Here is a 26,909-nt window from a genome sequence, read left to right on the forward strand (position 1 = left end):
AACGAGTAGCACAAATATAGTTATGTGGAAAATTAAAGCTACAAAAATACTGTTTTCAAGAAGGCAGTGCTTAAAATGGAAACAAATAACTGCCAGTACTGTACTCTGTTACTGTCGGCTTCTTACTCCTCCCCATTTACTAACGGTACCTTGCCGCTGAAACAGAAAAATGCTGGTACGGCTTAACGGCCCACTTCAGGCACTGGAAATAAGTATAAAAAATAAAATATAACGGATGGCGATTGTCGGACAAGCATAAAATGACCGAATAACCCACTCATTCAGCCCTTTTGTTACAATATAATATGGTTAGTATAACGGTTGATTCCGACCTTGTGCCCGATGCTGCCAGATTAGGCTCCGGCAAACCGCGACAATGTAATTGTTGTAAAGTCGGTGGCGGAACTTTACGGATCGATTTATAAAATGTGTATGATGGTCTTTTCAGGGCAAACGGACTTTCAAGCGACATGCGCGTACATTTTTATCAAAAGCAGTTCCACAATGTAACATTATATAACTTGTTAGGCACTGCTGTTATATGGTATTTTTCGTTGTGACAGTTCAAGGGATTTAAGCCCACACTGAATATGTGAAGTGGAGGGTATGGCACGAGTCCCCTTCGTTTGACACGCCCCGATAACCCAGTGCCTGTTCTGGACGTCACCCCGAGATAGACTTTATCAGGACACACAGGCCTGCGGAAAAAAAACGCCGTTCAGCATCACACCCTTCAGCCGCACAAGCTCCGCGCAGCCTGCCTGCCCGACACGACGATTACACTACACGTATACACCTTCATTTTAAACATAAATACACGGTTAAAAATCGGCACAATAAGTAACATGGAATAATTTACTGAAAGCTGGAAAATATGAAACAATTGCCCAAAGAATGCATTTAGATGTAGAGGATGTATATATTTTTTAAATGTAACAAGTATTTCAAGTCTGTCCCAGGTATTTTTGTAATTGAATACTTGGTCAATAATGAACCAAAATGGAGAACCAATATCTAATCTGTCTATTGTGCCCTGGCACAAACAAATCCACCACCTTTCCAAGCAACTGGATAAAATCGACAGAAGGCCAACGTAGACTCCCACAAAATGATATATTTTGAGCCTATGACTTTTGACTTGAGAGACTGAGGGGCTTACTGCTGTCCCTCACTTAAGAGATTGTATAATTTATTTTAAAAACAATTACAAGTGAACACGTTTGGGAAATCCAATCGAGGGGCACTCTTATTATTATTAATTGCATATATATATATATATATATATATATATATATATATATATATATATATATATATATATTTGTATTTCCTAGTGTTACTGTAAAATTAAAAGCCTGAAATCCTAGGTCAGCCACAGAAGGCACATTGTTAACAACACTCATAAAAATATGGCTTCTTTAATGGTACATTACTTTACTGGGTTGTGTGGTTCCTCGTTGAACCATTCCTTGCCAAAGAACCATTCTATTCTGTGAAGGGTTATTTTGCATATAAACATGGTTCTTTGGGCTTTGAAATGGTTCCAAATATGTGGACGAAGCAGAAATCCTTACTGTGTAGTAGGCTACCTAACAGGACATGATAAATCCAGAAAATCAAACTAAGCCTGTGATATTGTATTCAGTGAGATTACTTTTCAAACCAGGAACACAATGGTATTTCAGATATCTGTTACCATCTATTCCTGTTCTTTATGGAGCTTGTTATATATATAAATAAACAGAAGGTTCTTTCTGGAACCTTCATGTGGATTTTTTTTTTAAGGAACCAAAAATAATTCCCCCATTGCATTGCTCTGAAGCACCACTCTGACACCTTTATTTTAAAATGGAAGGCTCAGGATTCCTGCAGTAATTCAGGGGTTTTCCTATATGATTCATCAACGGTCGAGACGGTGTCTTAGATGCTGCAGGCTGCTATTTTAAGTTTAATGAAAATCTAATCCATTTTCAGACTCTTGGTAAATCTGAATCTGCCATCTTTATTTATTATGCATTTGGGACGTCTTTTATAGCAGCTCACAGGTAGTGGGTTCTAGTGGCAAAAGAGCTGGGCTGTAGGGCAGACTCCGTACTCCCTAAACATCAACAAGCGACACAATTCATGCTATAGAATACCCTCAAGCCCGCTTTAAACATTTCACGGTTCTGGAGGACGGAGCCCACCCCAGTAGCATCGAGCTCAAGGCTGGGTGACTAATTACCCAGTGGACACATAGCTGATTAGCCCTGGTATGACAGGCAATTTACAAAATGAAGATTATATATTTTTTTAAAATCAAAGTGCAAACTCCTTACAGTCTTCATTTCTCTGAAAAGCCCTCAATAAATCATATTAATCAAAACCTATCTCTCATAACAAAGTAAAAAATGAATAGGAGAAACATTTGTCCAAAAATCCAAAAAGGATTTTCAGTATAACAATGCCTGTGTCATGCATCAAACATACTTACCGGATTTTTAAAGTGAATAATTAATGAGCTCAGTGTGACAGACATTGAATACAATAAATACTGTATTATTTATAATAAAAAGCTAGAAAATCAGTTTAAACACCTGAACAATAAAGATGGGAAAATATACAAAACGAATCATTCCTTAGAATACAACACATATGATCCTTAAGTTCTTTGCAAAACACCTGCACCTTTACAAAATAAAGCTGCAAAATCTAAGACTAATTTTATTTTCTTACATTTTCTAAAAATCATTTGCTAAGAAGGTTTAATATAAAATGTGCTCTATCAAATCAGGATTTTTTTACTTTTACTTTAAACAAACTGAGGTAATTGCTTAAAATTCATGAACATAAAAAGGCATTAAGCATTGACAACTGCTTTTCTTAATTTTTTGGTAATGAGCTTTATAAATTTGATTAATAGAAAAAGCATTATAAAGAAGTAGAGTCTTCACAGGGTTTCTACACGGTCGTTATTGTCACAGAGTTCACTGACATTGTTACTTGTACGTGCTAAATAATGTGCAACACATCATCACTATGATTAGTGAGGTGAACTGACCTCAAAATGTTTGTCTTTCTTACCTGAAAAATCTCAGAAGACACTTTACAACATTATTTATTAGGACTCATACATACAGACATTTTATAAATCATCCACAGAAATCATTTGACAAAAAACCAACACATTTTCAGATTAAGAATTGTTCTATATCTGCATGTCCATTACAATAATCTAGTCATCTTAAAACAGAAGTGGGAGTTGACTTTTTAGAATTTTGAGGTGATATACAATCTCTCACTGTTTCAAATTTCCTTGAATGAAATACTGGGCAAAAAAGAAAAAACAAACTGTAAAATGTCACCAAAATTAAGAGTCAGTCTGAGCAGAAATGTTATTTACTGAACAAAGAGTGATAAAATTAGTTGTAAAAAGAGCTGCAGAGCACCAGTCCTGCATGAATGATTCTATAAAATTATACTGCAGGACCAACAACAAGTCTTGCATGAGACTACGCTCTTTAGTTAACTGATTTAAAAAGTGCATTATGAAATGCAATATTGTTAAATAAACTATATACTGTAAAATTAGACTGTTCATGTTAGCAGTTGCAATGTATTGTTTAAAACTTGTATAAAATATAGTTTTCATTGCACAAAGCACTAGTCAGCATGAAATGAAAATACTCTTTTACTTGATTTATATAGCAGTAGTTGAGTGGGGTCAGTACAATGACATCATATCATAGCTGAATAATAAAAACAAGACAAAAACTAATTTAACATGCATTACAAAATGCTGCTATGTAATCTGCAAAATACCTGATGCATTGTATAAAATCAAAATTCATCCATTATCCAACCCGCTATATCCTAACTACAGGGTCACGGGGGTCTGCTGGAGCCAATCCCAGCCAGCACAGGGCGCAAGGCAGAAAACAAACCCCGGGCAGGGCGCCAACCCACCGCAGGACACACACACACACACACACTCACACACACTAGGGACAATTTAGAATCGCCAATGCACCTAACTTGCATGTCTTTGGACTGTGAGAGGAAACCGGAGCACCCGGAGGAAACCCACGCAGACAAGGGGAGAACATGCAGACTCCACGCAGGGAGGACCTGGGAAGCGAACCCGGGTCTCCTAACTGCGAGGCAGCAGCGCTACACACTGCGCCACCATGCTGCCCCTAAAATCAAAATGAAATAACTAATTTAAAAAGAGAAAAAACATCAGTTAGATAGTTCAACACAATAAAGTGTCAGCATTACAGCGTACAAGCTTTGATGGAACTATTTTAGTAGTTTTGAACAGCTCCTATTAAGTGTCCTCAGGATGGAAGATGCTATTTAAAATAAGAATTCAATGGCCAGTTTAAAACATAGTGAAAAATATCATTAGTAAAAAAATTTGAAATAGGGTTTAATGCAGTACACAAAATACTAATCCGACAAATGTAATGTCTTTTTGTGCTTGATGAATTACACATAATGTAATATTTTGAAGCCTACTTAATCCAATAAAGGAAAGTAGCTGGCCAGAGCCTATGCTGAAAGCAACCACAAATGGAGTGATAATCCATCTCCAGCAACTGATAATCAAGACAAACAACAGTATTACATTTCCATAGGAAGTTGAATCCTTGGCAGACAAAGTTGCCTCCGTTTACTGATTTTTTAGCCGGAGCAGTGACATGTTAAGTCTTGAGTAGTAAGCCACACTGACTGATTAGCCACCTCATTATGTTTCTTGTAATGTGTAGAAATTGAAAGAGTATTAAAAGATAAAATGATGTCCTTACCTTGCAAAAAATGAAAAAAGATATATTGTAGTGCACCTGCCTTTCCAACATGGTAATCCATACACAGTGAAGATCATTTTTTTGGAAATGTGATAAGATTTGTACTGGGGTACAAATCTGATCACCTTCTGTAATCGGCTAAGAGAGAAACAACAGAAGACACAGCCAACTGTGTCCAGAAATCACTTTAAGTAGAAGGTACCATGTTTGACATGACCCCAGGGAGTCGCCAAGGAGTTTGTCAGTCCTGTTCCAGAATGTGCATCTGCCAAACACAACTTCACATTCCCGCTAAGTAAACAGTCTTTTAGCATAAAACTGAACTTCAAAAAGTGGATAGTCTGAAATACCGTGGGATTGACACAAGGTTTGGGACATCTTTGTTCTACACTAAGTGTCTTCTCAGTGTAGTTGACAGTGTTATATTTTATGAAGTATACAAGACTAAATATTACACATACAGGTATGGAAGATATTTATGGAACAGAAGGCTGTAATCTTTAATGAGAAAACGACAAAGTACCCTCACAACATGTAAAATGACTTAAACACACTGTATTCCACCATTTTAATTTTTGTGTCAGACAATCATTATTTTCTGTCCCTGTCATCAATACTCTCTCATCTTTTCCAGTTCCTTTCCTTAACTGTGCAGCTATAAGTAAGGCTTGCAACAACACCTGCATTTTAATAGTTTTTTTATATATAATATTAGAACATTTTGGATTAGAACAGGCCATTCACCCTAATAAAAACTTGACAATTCTTTTCTACAGAATTCTCCAAAAGTACAAGTCATGTTTTAAAGGTCCCCAAGGTCAGACTATCTTCTACACTACTTTGTAATTTATACCATGTTTGTTTGCTTCTTGTGCAAAGAAAAAATTTCCAGCATTTGAATTTCCACTTAACAAGTTTTCATCTGTGTCCCTGTGTTCTTTTTAAGACCTAATTTTAAATTAAACATAAGCAGTTCCTTCAGTCTTTCCTCATACCTTGCTGTTCTACCATCAGCCTAGTCACTGTTCTGTGGACTTTCTCAAGCCCTGTTGTTTCTTTTTTATAGACTGGAAACCAAAACTGCATGTAGTACTCCAGGTGAGGCTTTACTACTGCATTATAAAGACTAACTGTAACCTCTCTTGACTTGTACTTCATACAAAAGGGTTGCTATTTAAACCTAACATCCTTATAGTTGCTGTCCACTGTCTAGATGTTGATAGCAACCGGTCCACCACATCTCTCAGTTCATAAACGTTACTTTCAAGTGTCTGACCTCCCATTGTGTATTCAAACCTACATGTAATACCTTATATTTACTTACATTAGACTTCATCTGCCATAAATCTACCAAAACTTGTATTCTGTCTAAATCTCTCTGTAAAGATTTGGTTGATTCTAGATTATCTGCCATTTTCATATTATGTCATTAAGTAAAGCTCTGAAAAGATAACAAAATACAAATCTATAAAGGCAGGCATACTACTATCACATAGCGAATTAGGTAGAAATTGTACTTATTTAATCATATCTAATATCTAACCGAATGCTCATCATTCTGGAGGCATGTGCACATTTTTAAAATCCTAAAATACTGAAAACGTGTTCTGTGTGTGATGGGGGTCATATGGTGGCAGGGTCGTCAGCTTAGCCAGCCCAATGTTTATATTCTGCAATGTTTTTAAAAACTTCTGAGAGCCACAACGTTTATTTCTATGGTACACTTTCATACAAAGGAAGTAGCTCAAGTGCTGGATCTCAAAGATACAGCTGCAAACATTGTAACTTGTTACATTGAAAATCACCATATAAATATAAATATTTTATTAAGTATTTGTATGGTTTACTTGTATGAACTTTGTTTAATTTTAACTGTATTTGTAAAAGTGGACAGCCCACTGGTAATAAGAATCTGCTGATCAGATCTGCTTTTTACTGTTACAGAATATGTTGCTCATGTGATAAAAAAACAAACTTCAATTAGTATGTAATGTATGCCTAACTACTAGCATATATATGCATGTATGCATGATGCTGAAATGGTGTCTAGACAAGTAGAAATGTTTATGTATGCTGGACATAGGTGTACTGTATGTGTGTATGCTATAAATGACTGCAGTCTCCAACAGGCCCTGCATCATCTCACATAATGTCGTTTTGCAGGGCACAGAGATTTGATCAAGAAGAACAAGAGAAGCGAGAGCCATCACAATGATGACCACAACTGAATTTGACAATGAGGAGATTCAGCGACAATATTGCCACATCAACACACGCTGGGAGCTATCTGATGAAGAGCTTGACAATGACAACAGCTCTGCCAGACTGTTTGAAAGGTCCAGGATCAAAGCTCTAGCAGGTAAGCAAGACAAAAAATTTCACAGACCTGTGTGCGGGTCATGTACAATCATTTCATTAAAATCAAAAGTGAGGAACATAAGTCACTTACATAGTTGAAGTAGGCAGTTAGCTTGAAGTTAGGAGTATAGTAAAACTGTCTGCTCTATAGTTAACAGCTACCATCAAAGTTTGGTTTCAATCATAGACAATAAATTAGCCTTTGGAAACTAGAAGGTTTTATGCTGCCATGCAAATTACACACCAAAAATAATAGTATTTAACTTCATGTAAATATCTGATGGATTTGACAGAAGCTCTTTGTATAATTCATAAAAACTGATCATCTTTTTATCTCTAAGGGTTAAAGCACCACCTAGTGGCATAATGATTATCTTGTTCATTGGTGTTAATGTGGAAATTATCAATGGTTGGTTGAACATTTTAGCTTTTGTTCCTTAATTTTATGTTTTTCACACTAGAATAAGCATTGTTAACAAAAAGAACTGTCATACAGGCTGCTTATAATAATATTATGAATTAAGTATAAATATCCAATAATTTAAATTCCCAACATTGGATCCAAATCAATGTGTGACCCTGCGCAAATCAATTAGCCCGCTTCTGTAGAAAATACATTTATTATGCACTCAACATGTATAAAGTGAGTTGAAGAAAGCATCACCTAAAAAACTGCTCATTTAAACTTAAATGTAAAATGATTAATGTTCAGTCTGAAAAAATAGATTTCTGTTTGATTTGGTGTACTTTATTAATCCCTAAGGGGAAATTGTCTTTTGACATGGCCTATGTTTTTTTCTTTTTATGGATTTATTTATATATATATATATTTTTATGTATATATATATATATATATTGTGGAGAACAGCCCGGACACAGACAGGCAGACACTGATGGTTTACACCCAAACACACGTTTATTCATATTTACAGTACTGCACACAACCCAGTGCCCCTGCACCAATCATCCTCAGTCCAGGCCTCTTTCTTCAGTGCCTCTCTTCTGACCGCCTCCACTCCTCTCCTGTGAGCTACGTCCACGTCCACCCGACTCCAGCTGACGAATGGAGGGAGGCAGCCCCTTTTGTGTTCACCCGGACGTGCTCCAGGTGCATCCCGATGAACTTCCGGCGGCACTTCCTGGTGTGGCAGAAGTGCCGCACAAACACCCCGGAAGCACTCCAGGTGTCCCTGGTAATCCTTCCGCCAGTACCTCCAGATGTGGCGGAAGTGCTGACATCCAGGGCTCTTCAGGCATCTGGGCGCCCCCTGGCGGTGAACACGGGCCCCTATAGGGTTGAGCTTCTATGCTCTGTTCCCATGATCCCCATACCAACCAGGGTCCCATACCAATCCCTCTCCTGGTCCTTCTGAGCATCCCAGCTGGGTACCGCCCCCAGCCGCTCGCCACAATATATAAAATGTTTGTAAAAGTGTCAGTTCTGCAATGAACTGCTTAGATCTGCTGCCTCACAGTTTTGAATCCCATACCCTTCACTATTTATGTAAAGGTTGCACATTATCCCTGTGTTCACAGAGGTGCTTCTCCCACTATTCTGGTACATTAACTGGTGACTCTAAATTAGCCGAAGTGCATGTAATTTGCATTGGACCCTGATATTACAGGTATAGGAAATGGGAGATTGGATGAAGACTTATTGATTTGTAAAGCACTTCACTAAAGTGCACACTATTGTAGATCCTATTGCAAAGAATCATTTTAATGCTACTGAAGTTATTGCAGAGTCTGCTATGAAAGACAAACGCATAAATGTAATACTGTGGTGGGTTGGCACCCTGCCCGGGATTGTTTCCTGCCTTGTGCCCTGTGTTGGCTGGGATTGGCTCTAGCAGACCCCCGTGACCCTGTGTTCGGATTCAGCGGGTTGGAAAATGGATGGATGGATGGATAAATGTAATATACACCAGATTAAAACACATCATTGACAATACTGCACTCTGATAATTTTCAGGCAACACGTTATTCAGCAGAGGTGTGTCAAGAAATGTGACCGGGGTTCCTTTCTGCATCTGCATAGTGCTTTACTGTGACTGGAACTGCTCTTTTTTATCTTTAGAGAATTCAGAAGTTTATTTCTTCTTTTTAGCAGTTCTCATGTTTATTTGAAGGTAGCTGTTTTTTTATTGAGCTGCTATATAATGCTAAATTGCCCCCAAATAAAGATCTATCTATCTATCTATCTATCTATCTATCTATCTATCTATCTATCTATCTATCTATCTATCTATCTGTCTGTCTGTCTGTCTGTCTGTCTGTCTGTCTGTCTGTCTGTCTGTCTGTCTGTCTGTCTGTCTGTCTGTCTGTCAGTGCCTATTGTTTCCATCTATCTATCTGACTATTATGAGTCACTGCACACAATAAGGACTGGTTAAAGAACATCCTTAATTCAGCTTAGCATTAAAGGTACTATATAAAGAATGTCTGCTTTGTATACTATTAAGTTTCTGAGAGTGTGTTGCAGTAATGGCACAACATAAAATAAAGACTGATTAAAGAAAATGTAACATTTTGCTTTAAAATATGATGCATATCTGGGAAGGATGAAAGCCACTATCTAAATCAAGTGGACTGTATGGTAAACTGGTGCAATAAAAACTCTCTCACTCTGAATGTAACAAAGACCAAAGAAATGATATTTGATTTTAAGAGACAGAAATCTGTATGTTCACCTATTGTAGTTCTGGGAGAGGAGGTAGAAATAGTGAATGAATATAAATACTTAGGAACTTACCTAGATAACAATCTTAACTGGAATACAAATACAAAAAAATTATTTTCTAAATGCAACCGCGCTTATTTCTCCTCCATAAACTCAAACTATTTAAAGTAGACAAGGACCTCATGTTGTCCTTCTATCGTAGTATGATCCAGTCCGTGATCACTTTCAGTTTCATTGCCTGGTTTAATAATCTGACAAACCAAAACTCAAAACAGCTCCAGCAGATTACGAAGTATGCAGCTAAAGTTATTAGGGCTGATGTAGATGATTTGACTAGTGTGTGTCAGAGGGCAATGCTAAAGAAACTGGAAATCATCTCAACTGATGACAGACATCCATTACATGTAGAACTAAACTTCAGTAAATCAGGAAGAATAGTTGCTTTGAAAACCCACACAAATCGCTCCAGAAACTCCTTTCTTCCTAGTGCCATACGACTTTTCAATAAGAAATATCGGCGATAATGTTTAAGGTTTTGATATACAGTATATCCTGTTACCTTTTTTTTTTTTTTTTGGTATAAATATCTAACTGCCTTACCTTAACCTTTCTTATTTCTATTTGTCTGTTTTATTTCATTCTGTCTGTTACCTGTTATTAGATGCAACTGAGAAGGCAAATTTCATGTTTTCCTGTGTAAACATGACTAAATAAAGAAACCTAACCTAACCTAACCTAATATATTAAGTAAAAACTGATTACACTGTAGAGTATATTCCTGATGTTTTTTCTGATACAGCTGCTATACAAAGATTGTTGAAAGCACATTTCTGACAGTGTTTCTTACCAAAGGCACTATATAAGAACTGATTGCCCTGCAAATTATATTTATGAAAAGTACTTCCATAAAGTTTTTTCTTAATTTGTGATCTGGACATGGGGTGGATCTAGGGTCTCTGTTTTGGCAGCATAAGGCATAGCACACAGACAGCAGGCAATTTCAGAGCACCGGTCAACCTGTTGCCAGTACCTGCAAAAACACTGGGACAAAGAGGTCTACTCAGCAACTGTGACACAACAGCACTAAGCACTGTGCCACTACACCACCCTAAAATAAATATACTATATTTATAAAAAACATACATATCCTGTAGAGAACAATGAACCGACAACCTTGTAGCTTCCAGTTCTACTCTGAAGCCATTAGAACAATATGCCTTCTTACAGTCAAACATTTTGTCCAAGCAATAAAATCAGTTAATCCATTGGTCCCCTTATCTCAAAGCTGAAAAAGCTATCCTGGCAGCACAAGAATGTCACTACTTCACTGCCAGTACAGTTCATTTTCTAAGTATGAAAACATATATTTCGCATGTGGTTCAGGAGGACATCTACTGTTTTGAGGTGCGAATCAATGTTTATGTTTGGTTTGTAAACTTATCTACCCACACATATAAACATACAGAATGACATTTAAGCAGAGGTTCTTTATTATTAGAGTAATTTTCCGAATGTGTTGCTATGGATACTGCCACAGAGTATCCACAAGTGCCTAGAAGACTCCCATTAAACACTAAATGTGTGAGATGGACTTGTTAGGATAAATTACCTGTAGATTATGTCATATTGTCACTTGGCTTTCCTAAGCAGAACCCTGAACAAGGCTGACACAAGGTTGCAGGCAGCAATACTGAATTTTCAGGCAAAAAGAAGTAATAGAACAATGGTGGACAAGCAATAATTCTGGATGCTTCCTAAAAGTCCCTTATTTTATTGGTGCTGATATTGCCCTATTAAGGCTCTTGGTGCCTTGTGCTTATTAGTTCTTGATGTGACAGGATCAGTCCCTTACTGAATAAGCAGAATGTCCCCAAACATGATTTGTATTATCATATAGAAACTCTGCCTTCCAATAATTGTGACTCAGAATGAAATTTTAATGCCTGTGATGTAACCAGATCTGAATTGGGTTCAGATAGGACTTGGAATTACATATAGCAGCTCCTAAGCCAGAGAAATATAAATCTCTTTCCCCATTGATCTTTATACATCATTTGGCACGAGTCAGACCACTGAGTGCAACTGTAGTTGGTAAGCACACTTCTTAATTTCAGGCATTTCTTTGGACAGAGGCGGCAGGATTCCTGAGCTTCCACATTGACTGACTGAAGCAGATGCTGTCTGATAGTAGCCATGCCTAAGATTTTTAAATGAGTAGCTAGTCCTTGAATATAAGCAAGCTTGTTTGATTTGTGTAGTGCTGCTGTTTGATTATAACAATCAAATCTGAAAGTATCTGACTGAATTTTTATGTTTGTTAGCTCTGTAGGGAGTCAGACTATTGAAAGGCCTTCCAAACATATCCTGCTCCATGCAAAACCTTTGTGTGTGTGAATAATTGGTATTATCTAAATACACTTGGATAGTTGACAATCAGTTAACAAGTTAAAAAAAAAAACAACAGTTGAGGACGCAAGTATAAAAAATAAAGCGGCAGAATGTCATCAATTTGTGACATCTTCATATAATATCCTGTAGTTTCAGGGAAACAACACAATATATATTATAAACCATCATAATATATATTATAAAATACATGACTACTAGATATTTGGTACCTGGAGGACTGTCTCAACAGTGTAATTGAAAAAAGTGGTTAAAACAAATGATCAAAACTTTCGAAGGAACCAGAGAAAAAAGTAGAGAGTTTTCTCCAGGCTTCATCATTAACCTGCATCCTCAATGAAGAGAGTGAAATAGAAGAGAAGAGTGTCACTTGCATCAGTTCATTTTCATACACCCAGAAATTCAGCACAATGTACCATACCATTCTTTCACTTTACAGTGAACAGCATGAAAGGTGACTCCTAAGGGTATCCAGGATAGTTCAGAAACTGTTTTAGTCCTAAGCATATGTCCATCTCAAACCACTTACTAAACAAAATATTTTGTAACAATAACCCATCCCCAAACTCATTCTGGCTGCATGAGAAAGGTATAGGTAGTTTGGCGGTCTCATGAGTAAGACCTTGGATTGTAAAATCAATTAGTCTCTTTGGAAAATAAAGGTTAGATGATTGAAAGGTAGTTGATTAAACCACACTGTAGCTGTTTCAGTCACAACCACTGAGTCTATCAGCTTGTTACTACTCCACTCGAACAAACCAGTAAAGGGCTGTGTGAGAGCACTCATTATAAAACAGGGTGCTATACAATACATGATATGTTCAATTAAATTCCAACCATAGACCCTATGGATACTAGCAAGATGCTCAAATAGCTAAAGCTCAAATTAAAAGATGAAAACATTTAAACCGTATCTGTAAATGGCCTTCAAATAGTGTTGTCCATGGAGTGGTGCTATATAGAAATTCTAAGGCTGCCATTTTAGTCTACACTACTGATTTATTGTATGATCATTGGCCAATAACTCAAACTGCCACAATTTAACATGAAGAAATATGAAACATCTATTGCATTATATGTCTAAAGCATTTTCACCTTACAAACGTACTATATCTCTCTATTATAAAAAATAAAACTTGGGACGAGACGTGATCTTTTGAAGAGAGACACTTTCATGTCCCGCGACACAGTCAACTCACGTCATACTGACATCCTTTGGAAGCAAGTCCCATGAGATGGTGACCTTGGCAAGTCACGCTGTACTTACAAACATTTTCAAACAAGATCACAGTCATCTAACCTCTCAGTTGTTGGATAGAACTTCAAAAACGACTAAGCGAAGAAGAAGGAGCAGCGTGTCGAAAAGAGACACAAAAGCGTTGGAGAGTAAAGAATGCCCAAAAAATGCAAAAAAGAACAATAATAATCTATGCGCAAATTCTGATAATAAGGAAAGTATGCAACGACTAAGTGAAGAAGAAAGATCTGCAACATCTATCACTACATTACATTATTAATGCGTATCTAAAAGTCGAAGCTAATCGTCTCTTCTTCATTAAATCGAATCAAGCAAAACTTAGAACGAAACATATGCAAGGTCTTATTGATCACGTTCAAATTTCAAATATCAATAGTTCAGATAAATTCAAAATAGGTAAAGCAGTAATATTACTATCATCATATCAAGGTAGTCCAAGAGCTTTGCAACAATACATCATGATGCAATGGCAATATCCAGAACTATCGGTCAGCCAGATTTATTTCTTACAATGACGTGCAATCCACAATGGCCAGAAATCTGCAGATTCTTGAGAAAAATGCCACCGGCTACATCGGCTCTGATTATTCCCACTTTTGTAAGTAGACTGTTTTATCAGAAAGTCTTATTTTTATTGAATGAACTCGAAACGGGGTTCGGTCAAATCAGAGCATACATTTACATGATCGAATTTTAAAAACGGGGTTTGCCTCACATGCATTTACTGGTTAATTTGCAAAATAAATTATTAACTGCTGATGATGTAGATCTAGATCGGTTTGTCTATGCTGAAATTCCAAACAGAGAAATCTATCCTGAATTATGGTACAAAGTCATTAAACACATGTCTCACGGACCATATTTACTCACGGACCATATTTAAAAGATTCAGTATGTTGGGACTCAAAAGAAAAAAAAGTGTTTAAAGAAATTTCCAAAAGCATTCGTTCAAACAACAGATATGACTAGGGCTGGCTTTCCTGATTATCACCGAAGAGATAATCGTCACGAACAACACACTTATCATGGAAAGAAAGATGGAAAAATTGTGATGTTCGATAATTCAATGATTGTACCATATAACCCGTATTTGCTCAAACGATTCGATGGTCATATTAATGTCGAGTATTGTGCATCGGTTATGAGTATTAAGTACATCTACAAGTACATTCATAAAGGGCATAATAGAGTATGCGTGAATGTATCCAAAGAACAGTCTCAGGATGAAGTTCAAGCATATTTAGATACCCGGTACGTCAGTGCAATGGAAAGCAGGTGGCATTTAATGGAATTGCCATTGCACAGTTGAAGTCATTCTGTTGAATTATTACCAATTCATTTACCAGGTCAGAATATGATTCAATTTAAAAAGGGCGAAGAAGCAGAAGCCTTAGAGGTAGCAAAAAACAGAAATACAAAATTACTGTATTGGCTTATTTTGAACTTAATAAAACAGACGTAAATGCAAAACCATATACGTATGCGCACATTCCTCAACATTACACATGGCAGAAACAAAAATGAGTGTGGCATGTAGGAAAAATTACTTGCAAAAGTATTGCTCAATTAAATATTGTATCACCCAAAGATATCGAACAGTTTCATTTAATATTGTTGTTACGTGAATCGAATGGAGCAATGTCGTATAAAGATGTTCTAACTATAGATGAAACTGTATGGTACTTTTCAAGAAGCGGCACGAGCAGCTGGGTTATGTAAATCGGACGACTATGTGTTTGAAATGATGTCTGATGCCACTTCTGTAATGATGCCTGACAAATTAAGACAATTTTTTGTGTACTTAATTATGACGGGTGAAGTTGATGCTTTACAATTATGGACCATTATCCGGAAAGTCGAATGAACAAACGGCTCTTTCGATCATCAAATAAATGTTAGAAGCAGAAGGTTTAATGATGAAGCAATTTGGACTTCCACAAGAAATTAACGAATCAAAGAAAAAGAAAGAGATAACAGCACATGAAAATTTAACAGTGGAAGACCATAAAAAATATCAGAAAAGTTAAGTCTAAATATTGTTTTTACTAAAGTTTTAAAGTAAAACTTTAAAATAAATTTAAATAAATTTGAACTGTGTAGAAATAAACTGAATTAAAAGACTAACCATAAAAATTGGATCCTACACAAGGTTTCAGAAGAAACATTTTTTAGTCAAAAAAACTAACAAAATAGCTAGAATTCATAACAATGTTTTAATGATGTTTTCATATGCTATTGCTGTTTTATGACTTCACCACAATGCCATTTTGAGCCCTAGTTGTTGGATGTAGCCACTATTTTGTGCATTGTCATGAGCAGGTTGCTTGAGGTTGCTGTGTCTGTTGTCTGTTGAGTAGGCCTATGTAACATGATGGGTATTTGTAGATAGAACTTGACTCTTTACAGAAGCTTTTTAAATAAATACATAAATAGATAAAAAACATATATTGTCACAAACTTGATCATGAGCCATAGCAAGGTTTGGGGCAGCCACCTGTATTTTATTTTCTTGCCTGCAAAATTGCAAACAAAAACGATAGCATTGGTGTGCATAAATCAGAGTCCAAAACAGAACTGAGGGAGTAGGGGAAAGGTGGAGGCTTTTAAAGATCAGGATAGGAAGTGACATCAAAGGGGCCGGGATCAGAAGGGTCTTCAACCATAGGCTCGGGCCCAGACATGGCATCAAGGGGGCCGGAACCGGAAAGGTCTTCATCTATAGGTTCACACCCGGAAGAGACGTCACCAGGGCCAGCTGGAATTTCCCATGAATAATCTGCAGGGAAGCGAGAAAAAGAATCAGTGCACATCCCGGTCTGATTCAGAATTGCCCTCATTCAAGCCCTTTAGCTGCCTCCCATGCACACTTGTGTGGCAATATATACACACACTATGGTCTGAACACACACCAGAATGACTAAAAACATGGTGGCATGTACCGTGTGGATTCCAAGTGTTTCTCCCAAAAGGTCCTCTATATGCTAACACCATTAACATTCACAACAACGCAACATCACAAGTATTCGATCCCTAAAAATCCAGGAACAAAAAAATAAACAAGGAGCTTGAACTTGGACATCTGAATGGCTGGGCCCTAACCAGAAATCAGGAGGCTGTTTAAATAAACAAGCAAGTGAACTAAATGTAAATGAGCCTTGAGTGACTACTAGAGATCACACTTGATAAGCAATAGTCAGTGAGACAAATTAATCAAAAGAAACAAATGGAGACATGGCCAAGGGCATGGAGGCTCAATGGGTATCTTGCTTTGGTTAACTGTTTTAAAGTCTACCGAAAATCAGGGATGTAACTTTGATTTCCATATACAAGGGGGTGCATGCAGTATGATTAGAGTAGAGCATACTGTATATTTGATTCTAATGTGGTGTGTCTAAGCAGAGAACTGCTCTTCAAGATACATAAGATGTGTGACTGAGTACTCTGAGACACTATTATATATTATATTATATACTGATGTACTATTGTGAAAAAAAATAACCAGGAGATGGAGAAGTCAAGACAGGAAAAGGGTAAAAATCGGAAAAAACAAAATAGAAGCAGGAAACCAGATATCAAAGGAGAGAGACATTAACAGAAAGAACAAAAAAAATAATCAAAACAGAAAAACAGACCTAGCGCCAGAGCTTACTTAGAAAAGAAGCTAACTATATTAATAGAGCGTTTTGCATGCTGTGAATCCACTGAAGGATAATGATGCTTCCATACTGCAATGCACAGCAAAGAAAAACAATACATGATTAAAAATAACAATTGTCAAACCAAGTCAAAATGAAAAAAAAAAAAACAGAAGCAAAAGCCTCACATTTGAAAAGTACCCAATGCAGAAAAACATACACATAAAAACAAGGTAATATAACAATTATATTTTGGCAGTGCTCCGTAGTTTGATCAGTTTTAAAGACTGCCATCTGAAAAAAAATAGTTAATCCCGATGTTTTCCTTTATGAGAAATGTGGTAAAACCAATACTGGCAGCCTTGAATTTTTTAATGGGAAAATGGTCCACCTCAAAGCTGATCAGGTCATTTCACAGGTGGCCTGAGCAGCACCAGTTAGACAACCAATATGTTTTTGGGCTGGGCACTTCAGCCAGGACTTTAGCCGAAGACTCACAAAGAACTACAAAACAGTCAATCCCCTCAACCTATACCACACTGAAAATAATACGAGTGAGTGAAAAGCTAGAGGAAAATATGAATCCAGTCTGTACCTTTTTGCCCATGTCAGGGATCCTTGACAAGGTAAAAATGAATATCCAATGAGAAATATGCTTGGTAACATAAATTAAATGCAACTGAGTACTTGTTTGTCCTCATTATTTTGTGGCCCTAATTACTGTAAAAACAGCAGGCTCTTCTAATTTCATTCATGCGATTAAAACTTCCAGCTTCGATTTTAAATATATCTTTACAGGGCTTGCTCCAAAGAAAAAAATGTTACCAGAGCAGGAAACAAATTAAAGATGACAAGTCGAAAATGTTCCTGCAAACAGCCAGCCATTCAAAACTGCATTAATATGCTTTTAAATCATTCAGTTTGTTCCAAAGTGGTGACTGGCAGGATGGGGGGGGGGGGGGGGGGCACTTACTGCTCAGAAACTCTTCAAGCCTGGCAGAGCATTAGACTAGTATGGCATCTTGGGAATTCTGAAAATCATTTTAGCATGTGCTTACAACGGGGTTTTACAATATATTGTTTACGGTGCAAAAACTATTCGCTGTTTTTGCTTGAATTTACTTTAGATGTGGAGAGCTTCAGTGTTGGGGTGTCAATTTTATCATGGCATTTTCACTAAGAGAAACTTTTTTTTTTTTGCAGAGGTACCAAATTTTAATACTCTGCTATACATCCTGTGTGCTCATGAATAAAAGCAGTACTCTATGTGTAAGAAAATCAGACAGAATTACATCTACACAACACAACTGGGGCCTCATGTATAAACGGTGCGTACGCACAGAAATGTTGCATACGAACCTTTCCACGCTCAAATCACGATGTATAAAACCTAAACTTGGCGTAAAGCCACGCACATTTCCACGGTAACTCATACCTTGGCGTACGCAATTTCTCCGCTCGGTTTTGCAGACTGGCGGCACCCAACGTCAAAGCAGTGCTACTGTTCCTGTGTGGTTACTCTTTCTTAGATCCACATCCACGGCGGCGGCTTTATCAAATACACTGAAATTAACCGCATATCGTTCATAAATTTAATGCATCTGATTGTAATTAACCTGTAACAATATAATGGTCCACAGAATGGTCAAACTACTGTCCCTGTGTGCTCATCCTTTCTTTCTTAGCTCCACATTCCTGACGCGGCTTTATAAATACACTGAAATTAACTGCATATTGTTTATTAGTGTAATACATCTGATTGTAATTAACCTGCTGCAATATAATGGGCCAGGGAATAGCCATAGTATTCCAAATACCAGAACTGCTTTAGCGTTGTTACGCTCACTGCATCTTGTTCTTCTTTTTGCTGTTCCCGTTAAGGGTTGCCACTGCGGATCATTTTTTTCCATATTACTCTCACTGCACCACTCGGAGTATTTATATCACTGTATCTGAGTGTGAATCACAGCAGCAGATGATCGGAAAGAGAATTATCGGTATACAGTTTCAAGTACACACTACCCCAACCACGGCAAAAAGCGTCAAACCCTTTCCTGTACGGACCTCGCGTTTCAGAAACAGTTTCATCCCACGAACTATAAACGCACTCAATCACCTCACTGTAAACTTGCACTACAGTTATAATATTGCACAACCTGCGCTACTTTATAAAGCGCGTATGATGACAATATCATTTTTAAGATGAAATGCAGCAAAATATGTTGCTTATAGTATACAGATAAAACTTTAACTTCATTTAAATAATCTGTATTGCTAATAATTAAACATGTGAGGACACGGTGCCGCAGCGTATAGCTGGTTCAAGGATAGATCCTGCCTTGCGCTGTATTCTTGCTGGTGCTGACACGACACTGGAAGGATAGACGAATAGAATAATTAAACATGTACTACGAAGATATTTCAATGTTCCTTAAAAGTTTTGAAGAATCGGCGTTCTAAGCTTACAAATGGCTTCACGTCTATTACAGAGCTGATTGTGTGGCGATTGGAGAAAGAAAAGTATGGACAGGAATTGGAGGTTAGTACGTTTGAAAGAGACAGTACTTCTGTAATAAATTATTTCATCGAAGGTCACACATGGTGCAACAAGCCTCTTGCGTGAGATATGAACAATCACTGCGCCACCGTGTTCCCATGTTTAATAACATGCTTTCATTCCTATCATCATGAAAATGATATCACGTATACATCTCAGTATTTTAATTATTCAGAGAGCTGTAATATCTCGAATGTAATGCATTCTGTGTCCTGTCGGAGAAAGAGAAAGAACGGAAGCACGTAGTGATTCACACACATAGAGCACATAGAAGATCAAACACAGAAAAAAGCATTTAACATGCTACTTGAGAAACTAGTAAAATAAACGATTTTAAGAAATTTCGAGATTAAAGTTGACATTTCGTGCTTTTTTCCCACTGTGTGCCTATGTTTTTTGTTTGTACCCTAATACGCTTTCATATGACACTCAGACGGTGGGCTACAACTCGCCTTTTCACAGCGACTTTGATATGTGATTTCGGGCACTGTGCGACTTTGTGAATTTGATCTTTCGAGTTTTTCCGACACTCTGTCACTCGATCAACTTTCTTTTGTTGATTATACCACTGTTTAAACCAACAAATAGCATGTTTTTCCTTTGCCTCCACTTGGTATTCGCTGAAATTCTTATATTTTCCTCTGTGCTTTTCCCATTGTCTTTTCACAGAAGGCTATTTATATTGATTTGCATATTCAAAGAGGCGTAATTCTGGGAGGAGTTGGGGCGGGACAGAAGGCACGTGCACGTGCGTTACTTTTCACGCAAATCGGGATTTATGTAGTGGAAGAACGTGAAAGTATGCGTGCGCACAGATTCCTGCATCTGGATTTTTCTGTGCGTACGCACAATCCCGCTTTTGTGCTTACGCCATGTTATAGTGTGAGTTCTACGCACGGCGTTATACATGAGGCCCCTGGTGATCAGAAACTGACTAAGAAACTAAACACCAAGCATAGCATGTCAAAAGCCTGCTAATAATATCATGAGGAGGATAATTGGATTTAAAAAATAATAATGGAACCTAGATACAAGCTGAAAATGAGACAGATGGGCTAAACATTTCTCACTCAGGTACAGAAGCTGAACATCTCAAATGTGGACAAATACTGACACTTGAATACAGCAGCAGATAAATGGACAGTGCAAATTACAAAAGAAAAAATAACCAATGTATAAAATGTGGTAATTGAACATTAGAAATTAAAACAAAGGTTACATGAACACAAGATTAAAAACAGGCAAATAAAGTATGTAGTTGTGGCAGAGAAAAACTGTCTAATTGCCAAAACAGATCATTAGGTACTGGGAAATAAAGAAAAATGTCATTTGAATAAGGGTATAATCAGACAACTAGAATACAGATCGATGGAATATAAAATGGCACCTGACCAGAGAAATGTATAGTTAATATATCCATCTTTATAATTTTGGCCGCTGATGTTAACAATTGCCATAAATAAGCAATTTCTAGCTTCTGTATTTGGGTGCAAGTTTTCATGCGTTATTTTTTTGCCCTGGCTATCCATTTCTTCAGCCTCTGTAGCTGGGGATCAGTTTCACATCTCATCCCTGTAACCAGCTTAAATATTAAGTATAATCTGTTTTATATCTGATGCCTATTTTCGCTTTCTTTACCCACGACCCCATTAATAAAGTCCAAGTGACCATTACTAAACCACACAAGTTCTAGCACAACAATTTGCACGTACCTGTACCTGTCCTAATTCCTAAACTCATATCCTATAGTTTCCTGCCGTATCAAATACTTGTTTTAAGTCACTGTGTGGGCCACAGGTTTATTTTTAGATGCCTGTACATTTTCAACTAGTTTGTCTTGCCATTTGAGCTAATTGCTCATTGAAGCGTGGCACTCTTTTAATTCTCTTATACAGCAGGTTTTACTTATTAATGCTGATGATGGATATGTTTTGCCTTATAAACTTTTTATAGTATACATGACCTTTTAATGTAGAGAAGGCATTTACTGGCCAGCAGCCGAAAGAAGAAGAAGATCTTCCACGCTACATGGGATTCTTGTTAACAGAAGACCTGATGTATGTTCTGATGCCAGAGAAATGCAAAAGAAAACACCTTCTTGGATGCATGCATTAGAAGCTGAATTAAAACAAAGAGATGAGAATGTGTATGGCATTTGCATGTTCTCTCTGTATCTCTGTAGGCTTTCTTCATGGTATTCCAGATTTCCTCTCATGTTCCCACAGATGTGCTTGTTAGCTGATTATTGATACTGGAACACTGTCCAGTGCCTTCAGAATTACTTGTGTGTTTAGAGTTTATGTTGATGGAATAATTCAGATTTGCCATGTTATGGTTTCAACTCTCGTCCCACTTGATGCAGCTCATGACCTAGAATATAATGTCTATATCACTATATATTAAACATAACATTTATTGCTATAACCTACATAACGTAACACCCTCAAATCCAATGCATCCCATTGAGACTTGCAGGGATGAAGCCTATCTCAACTGCACCTGGCACAATGCAGGAAACAACACCGAATGGAGTTCGAATTCATCCCAGAGGATTCTCACATAACGCTCTCACACTATTAAATGGCGCCAAACAGAGGAATCAAGACAAAAATGTGATCAATGTTTCTTTGCAGAATTACTTCCATTATGAGAAATATCAACAATTTGCCATTTTAGCAGCCATTTTCCACATTAATCGAGGCTGGCCAGTTGACCCTAAATGTGCCCTCCCATTTTGGTATTATTGGAGTAGAATTTTTTGTGGTTAGAAGCCATTCCCCCTCCTGGTGTTGCCCTCTCTTAATTGCCTTTTCTGATATGCAAGGGGAGTAACCCCAAGTCACAGGGGTTAGTGAGGAATATACAAAAACCGCAAACTGTACATAATCAGACAATATTATTACTATCAATTATTTCTTTAAGTGGCAATTTTTATAAAGATCACCATTGTGATAAATATTCACGAGAAGCATTTCATGTAGTCTTTGTATACTGCAATGAAATTTAGACTTTTCATTACGTCATTACAGATATATGATCAGTGCCTTACAAATCAGTCAAAATTTCACTATTAATGCTTCTAAACAGATCAATATTTGCTATGCATAAATAACAATGAACAATCAGTTTTTTCTCAGTTAGCTCTATCCTAAAGGTCTTTCTATTTAAAGCACCAGACAACTTATTCAATTTTATTTCATATAGCTCCTTTCATAATGAGCACTATACTTATATGTATAAGCCATCTTAGTTTTATTTTATATAGTATGACAACTTTCAAAGTAAACCTTATTCTAATTTCAGAGAACAGTGTTCTTCATAGAAAACTTCATCCCAGAATACTTCGGATGAACAGTGAAAGGCAGCATAATTATTTTATACTGCTAACAATACCCTATGATGCATTTAACTTATTGCACAAACGTTTTCATGCTGTATTCTTACAATTTGTCATATGTGGAAGAGGAATACCCTCATACCATTCTAGGACCCCGTTAAGTATGCTTTTGTAAACTGTCTTAAGTCATGGCTGAACCAAATAATCCTGAGACAACATCTGACACAACAAAGTCAAAGAGTGCATCTCACAGGTACAGTATACTGTATATCAAGAGCTCACAGCGCTAAAGATGTTTTCTTAAAAGGAATTTAGTTAAATTACGCATTACTTGCAAAAGTGTAACTAAATATGTTATATAGTTACTTATTATAATGTAATGCATTACAAACAGTACCTTATTTTTTCTTCTTTTGTATAAAAAGTGTAGATTTAAATGGCCAGCATTTACATTAGATTAGATTAGATAGACAATATTAATCCCAAAGGAAATTTAGTTGCATACAGCAGCAGAACCAAAAAAACAAAGATACAGACTCGTGAGATAAATAATACAATCAATCCATGGATAGACACATAAATAAATAAATGTGTATTGTGCATAAAAAAACAAATTAATTTAAAGAGAATAAGCATTTATTTTTGGATGTCAAAATGAAGCACTGAATTGCCTGGTAGCAGTGGGAAGAAAAGATCCCCAGAGGCGCTTCTTAGCACACCATGCAAGACTGAGCCTGTGGCTAAGAGTGCTCCAAGAGTGCACCTCCTGGACAAAATAGAGGGGATTTTTCAAGATGGTATATGGTTTTGTCAAAATTCTCTTTTTCCACAACAACTTCCAGTGTGTTCAGGGTTAGCTCTATAATGAAAGAGGCTTTTCTAGTAAGTTTGTTCAGGCATTGTGCATCTTTTGAATTTAAGTTGCTTCCCCTGGAGACCACAGCATAGAACAATAAACTAGTTCCTACAGTCTGGTACAACATTTGTTACTAAATCCTAATCCTTTATATGAACCTTCATGAAACTGACCAGAATATCATCCATCCATCCATCCATTTTCCAACCTGCTATATTCTAACTACAGGGTCACGGGGATCTGCTGGAGCCAATTCCAGCCAGTACAGGGCGCAAGGCAGGAAACAAACCCTGGGCAGGACGCCTGCCCACCACAGGGCACACACTAGGGACAATTTAGGATCGCCAACGCACCTAACCTGCATGTCTTTGGACCATGGGAGGATTCAATATCAGTAACAAATGTACTTGTATAGCACATTTAAAAACAGCAATACATGACCAAAGTGCTGTACAACCAAGAATAATACATTACTAAAGACAATAAACAAAAGAGAATAAAATACACAGATGCAGTTCTTTATTTATATTTAATTAAAAGCCAAGGAATAATAATGTGCCGTAAGAAGTGATTTAAAAACAGGCAAAATAGGGGCCAGCATCACATGAAGTGATAGCCCATTACAGAGTCTAGTGGCTACAACTGCAAAGACAGATCTCCTCTACACTTTAGTTTTGATTTAGGGACCATCAGAAACAACTGACCAATAGACCTGAGTGACCTTGATGGAATATCTAATTGTAAAAGATCAGATAGGAAAGAGGGAGCTAGGCCATTTAGTGCTTTATAAGCAAATGCGAAAATCTTAAAATCAGTCTAAAAATGAACATGGAACCAGTGCAGAAAGGCCAGCAGAGAAAAAATGTGTTCCTGCTTGCATATTCCTGTTAAAAGACAAGCCTGTGGTATTTTGGACCAACTGTAAACGTGAGATAGACGTGAGAAGAAATAGAAGCATGTACAACTCTTTCCAAATTGTGAAACAATAAGAAGGGCTTAACTTTATATAAATGCCTTAGATGAAATAATCTAGCTTTAATTACTGAGTTTATCTGTTTATCTAATTAAAAAAATATATCAATTATTACACCAGGTTTTTTACAATAGATCTTACATAAGGTTTCAGGGAGCTCAAGTCCATCTGAGGGGCATCACTGATACCACTTGGCCCAAACAACAGGACTTAAGTTTTGTTCTCCGTCACATTTAAAAAAGTTCAATTCCATCCAAGTTTTAACATCCTCAAGACAGTCCAACAACAGTTTTAAAGAGGTTGCATTACTGTGCTACAAGGGTAAATAAAAATGTTTATCATCTGCATAGCAAGTGAAACAAAATGCCATAACTTGTAAAAATGGATCCTAAAGGAAGCATATACAGAGACAAAAGGAGTAGCCCAAGAATGGAACCCAGAGGAACTCTGCAAGTAAGAGGCGCTGAGGAACAGACAAAAACAGCAAAGCTAACAGAAAAACTTCCATCAGACCAAAAAAGACAATAACTACTCCAAAGCACTACCTTTAATGCCTGTAGAGAGCACCGGGTGATGAATGACGATATTATGGTATCATAAGCAGCTGTCAGATCCAAAAGCATGAGAACGGCAGGATCCCCAGAGTTGTTACCTAGAAACAGATCATTAAAAACCTTTAAAAGTGCAGTTTCAGTGCTATGAAATGCTTTAAAACCAGACTGGAATACCCCAAGAATGCCATGTATATCTAAATAAGATTTCAACAGAATACAGTGATCAATCCTTGATCGCGGGGGTTGCGTTCCAGAGCCCCCCGCGAAAGGTGAAAATCCGCGAAGTAGAAACCATATGTTTATATGGTTATTTTTATATTGTCATGCTTGGGTCACAGATTTGCACAGAAACACAGGAGGTTGTAGAGAGACAGGAACTTTATTCAAACACTACAAATAAACATTTGTTTCTTTTTCAAAAGTTTAAACTGTGCTCCATGACAAGACAGAGATGAAAGTTCTGTCTCACAATTAAAAGAATGCAAACATATCTTCCTCTTCAAAGGACTGCGCGTCAGGAGTAGATAATGTCAGAGAGAGAGAGAGAGAGAAATAAGCAAACAATCAAAAATCAATAGGGCTGTTTGGCTTTTAAGTATGTGAAGCACCGTGCGGGAAGCATATCGCGCAACAAAGTAACCACAAGTAAGCCCAGCAAGGAAAGGAGCAATGTGAAGGTAGTCTTTCAGCGTCTTTTAGACGAGCGGCCGTATCCTCTAGGGGTGCGAACAGCCCCCGTGCTCACAATATATTTGAGGAGTTTTATTTAATACGTAATACGCGCTCTGGTTGGGTAGCTTCTCAGCCATCTGCCAATAGCGTCCATTGTATGAAATCAGCTGGGCAAACCAACAGAGGAAGCATGTACCAGAAATTAAAAGACCCATTGTTCACTGAAACCCACGAACCAATGAAAAATCCGCGATATATATTTAAATATGCTTACATATAAAATCCGCGATAGAGTGAAGCCGCGAAAGTCGAAGCGCGATATAGCGAGGGATTACTGTAAATCAAACTTTCTCCAAGATTTTTGACAAAAATGGAAGTTTGGAAATTGGCCTAGAATTGTAAAGAACTGAGGTGTCCAAATTGGCTTTTTGACAAGTGATTGCACTACTGCATGCTTAAACATTTTGGGCACAACGCCTGAGGTAAGACTACAGTTTATAAATAGTGTCAACAGTTTCTTTAAGAAAATGAGGAGCAATAACACCTGTAGAATAAGCTGAAAGTCTCAAATGACCAGTAATTTTCTTTAACAAAAAAAGGGACACAGGCTCAAAACTGGTTAAAAGACGTACAGCAAATGGCAGTGATGGTTAACTCATAAGAAGGAGTTAAAATAAGTGCTCTAATGTTTGTAACCTTTTCAACAAAAAAAGGACAAATTCTTCACAGGTTTTTGGGGACACATCAAAAGAAGCAGATTGGGGGTTATTAAGAACAGCATTGATAGTACTCAAAAAGACAAAAGGTTTATGGTAAGTTACTCCAGTTAGCCCTGA

At 37.2% G+C, this 26,909-nt stretch overlaps 1 protein-coding gene across 1 annotated transcript in view; it reads left to right on the forward strand.

The window, feature by feature from the left end:
* Positions 1-26,909, forward strand: part of sptb (spectrin, beta, erythrocytic) — a 178,136-nt gene that overhangs the window by 40,869 nt on the left and 110,358 nt on the right. The window contains exon 2 of the mRNA XM_028822033.2: positions 6,951-7,146. Coding sequence (XP_028677866.2) covers positions 6,999-7,146 — 148 coding nt within the window. The 5' untranslated portion in view covers positions 6,951-6,998. The remainder of the gene's footprint in view (positions 1-6,950; positions 7,147-26,909) is intronic.

This window comes from Erpetoichthys calabaricus, chromosome 16, assembly GCF_900747795.2.
Source record: "Erpetoichthys calabaricus chromosome 16, fErpCal1.3, whole genome shotgun sequence".
NCBI lineage: Eukaryota > Metazoa > Chordata > Cladistia > Polypteriformes > Polypteridae > Erpetoichthys > Erpetoichthys calabaricus.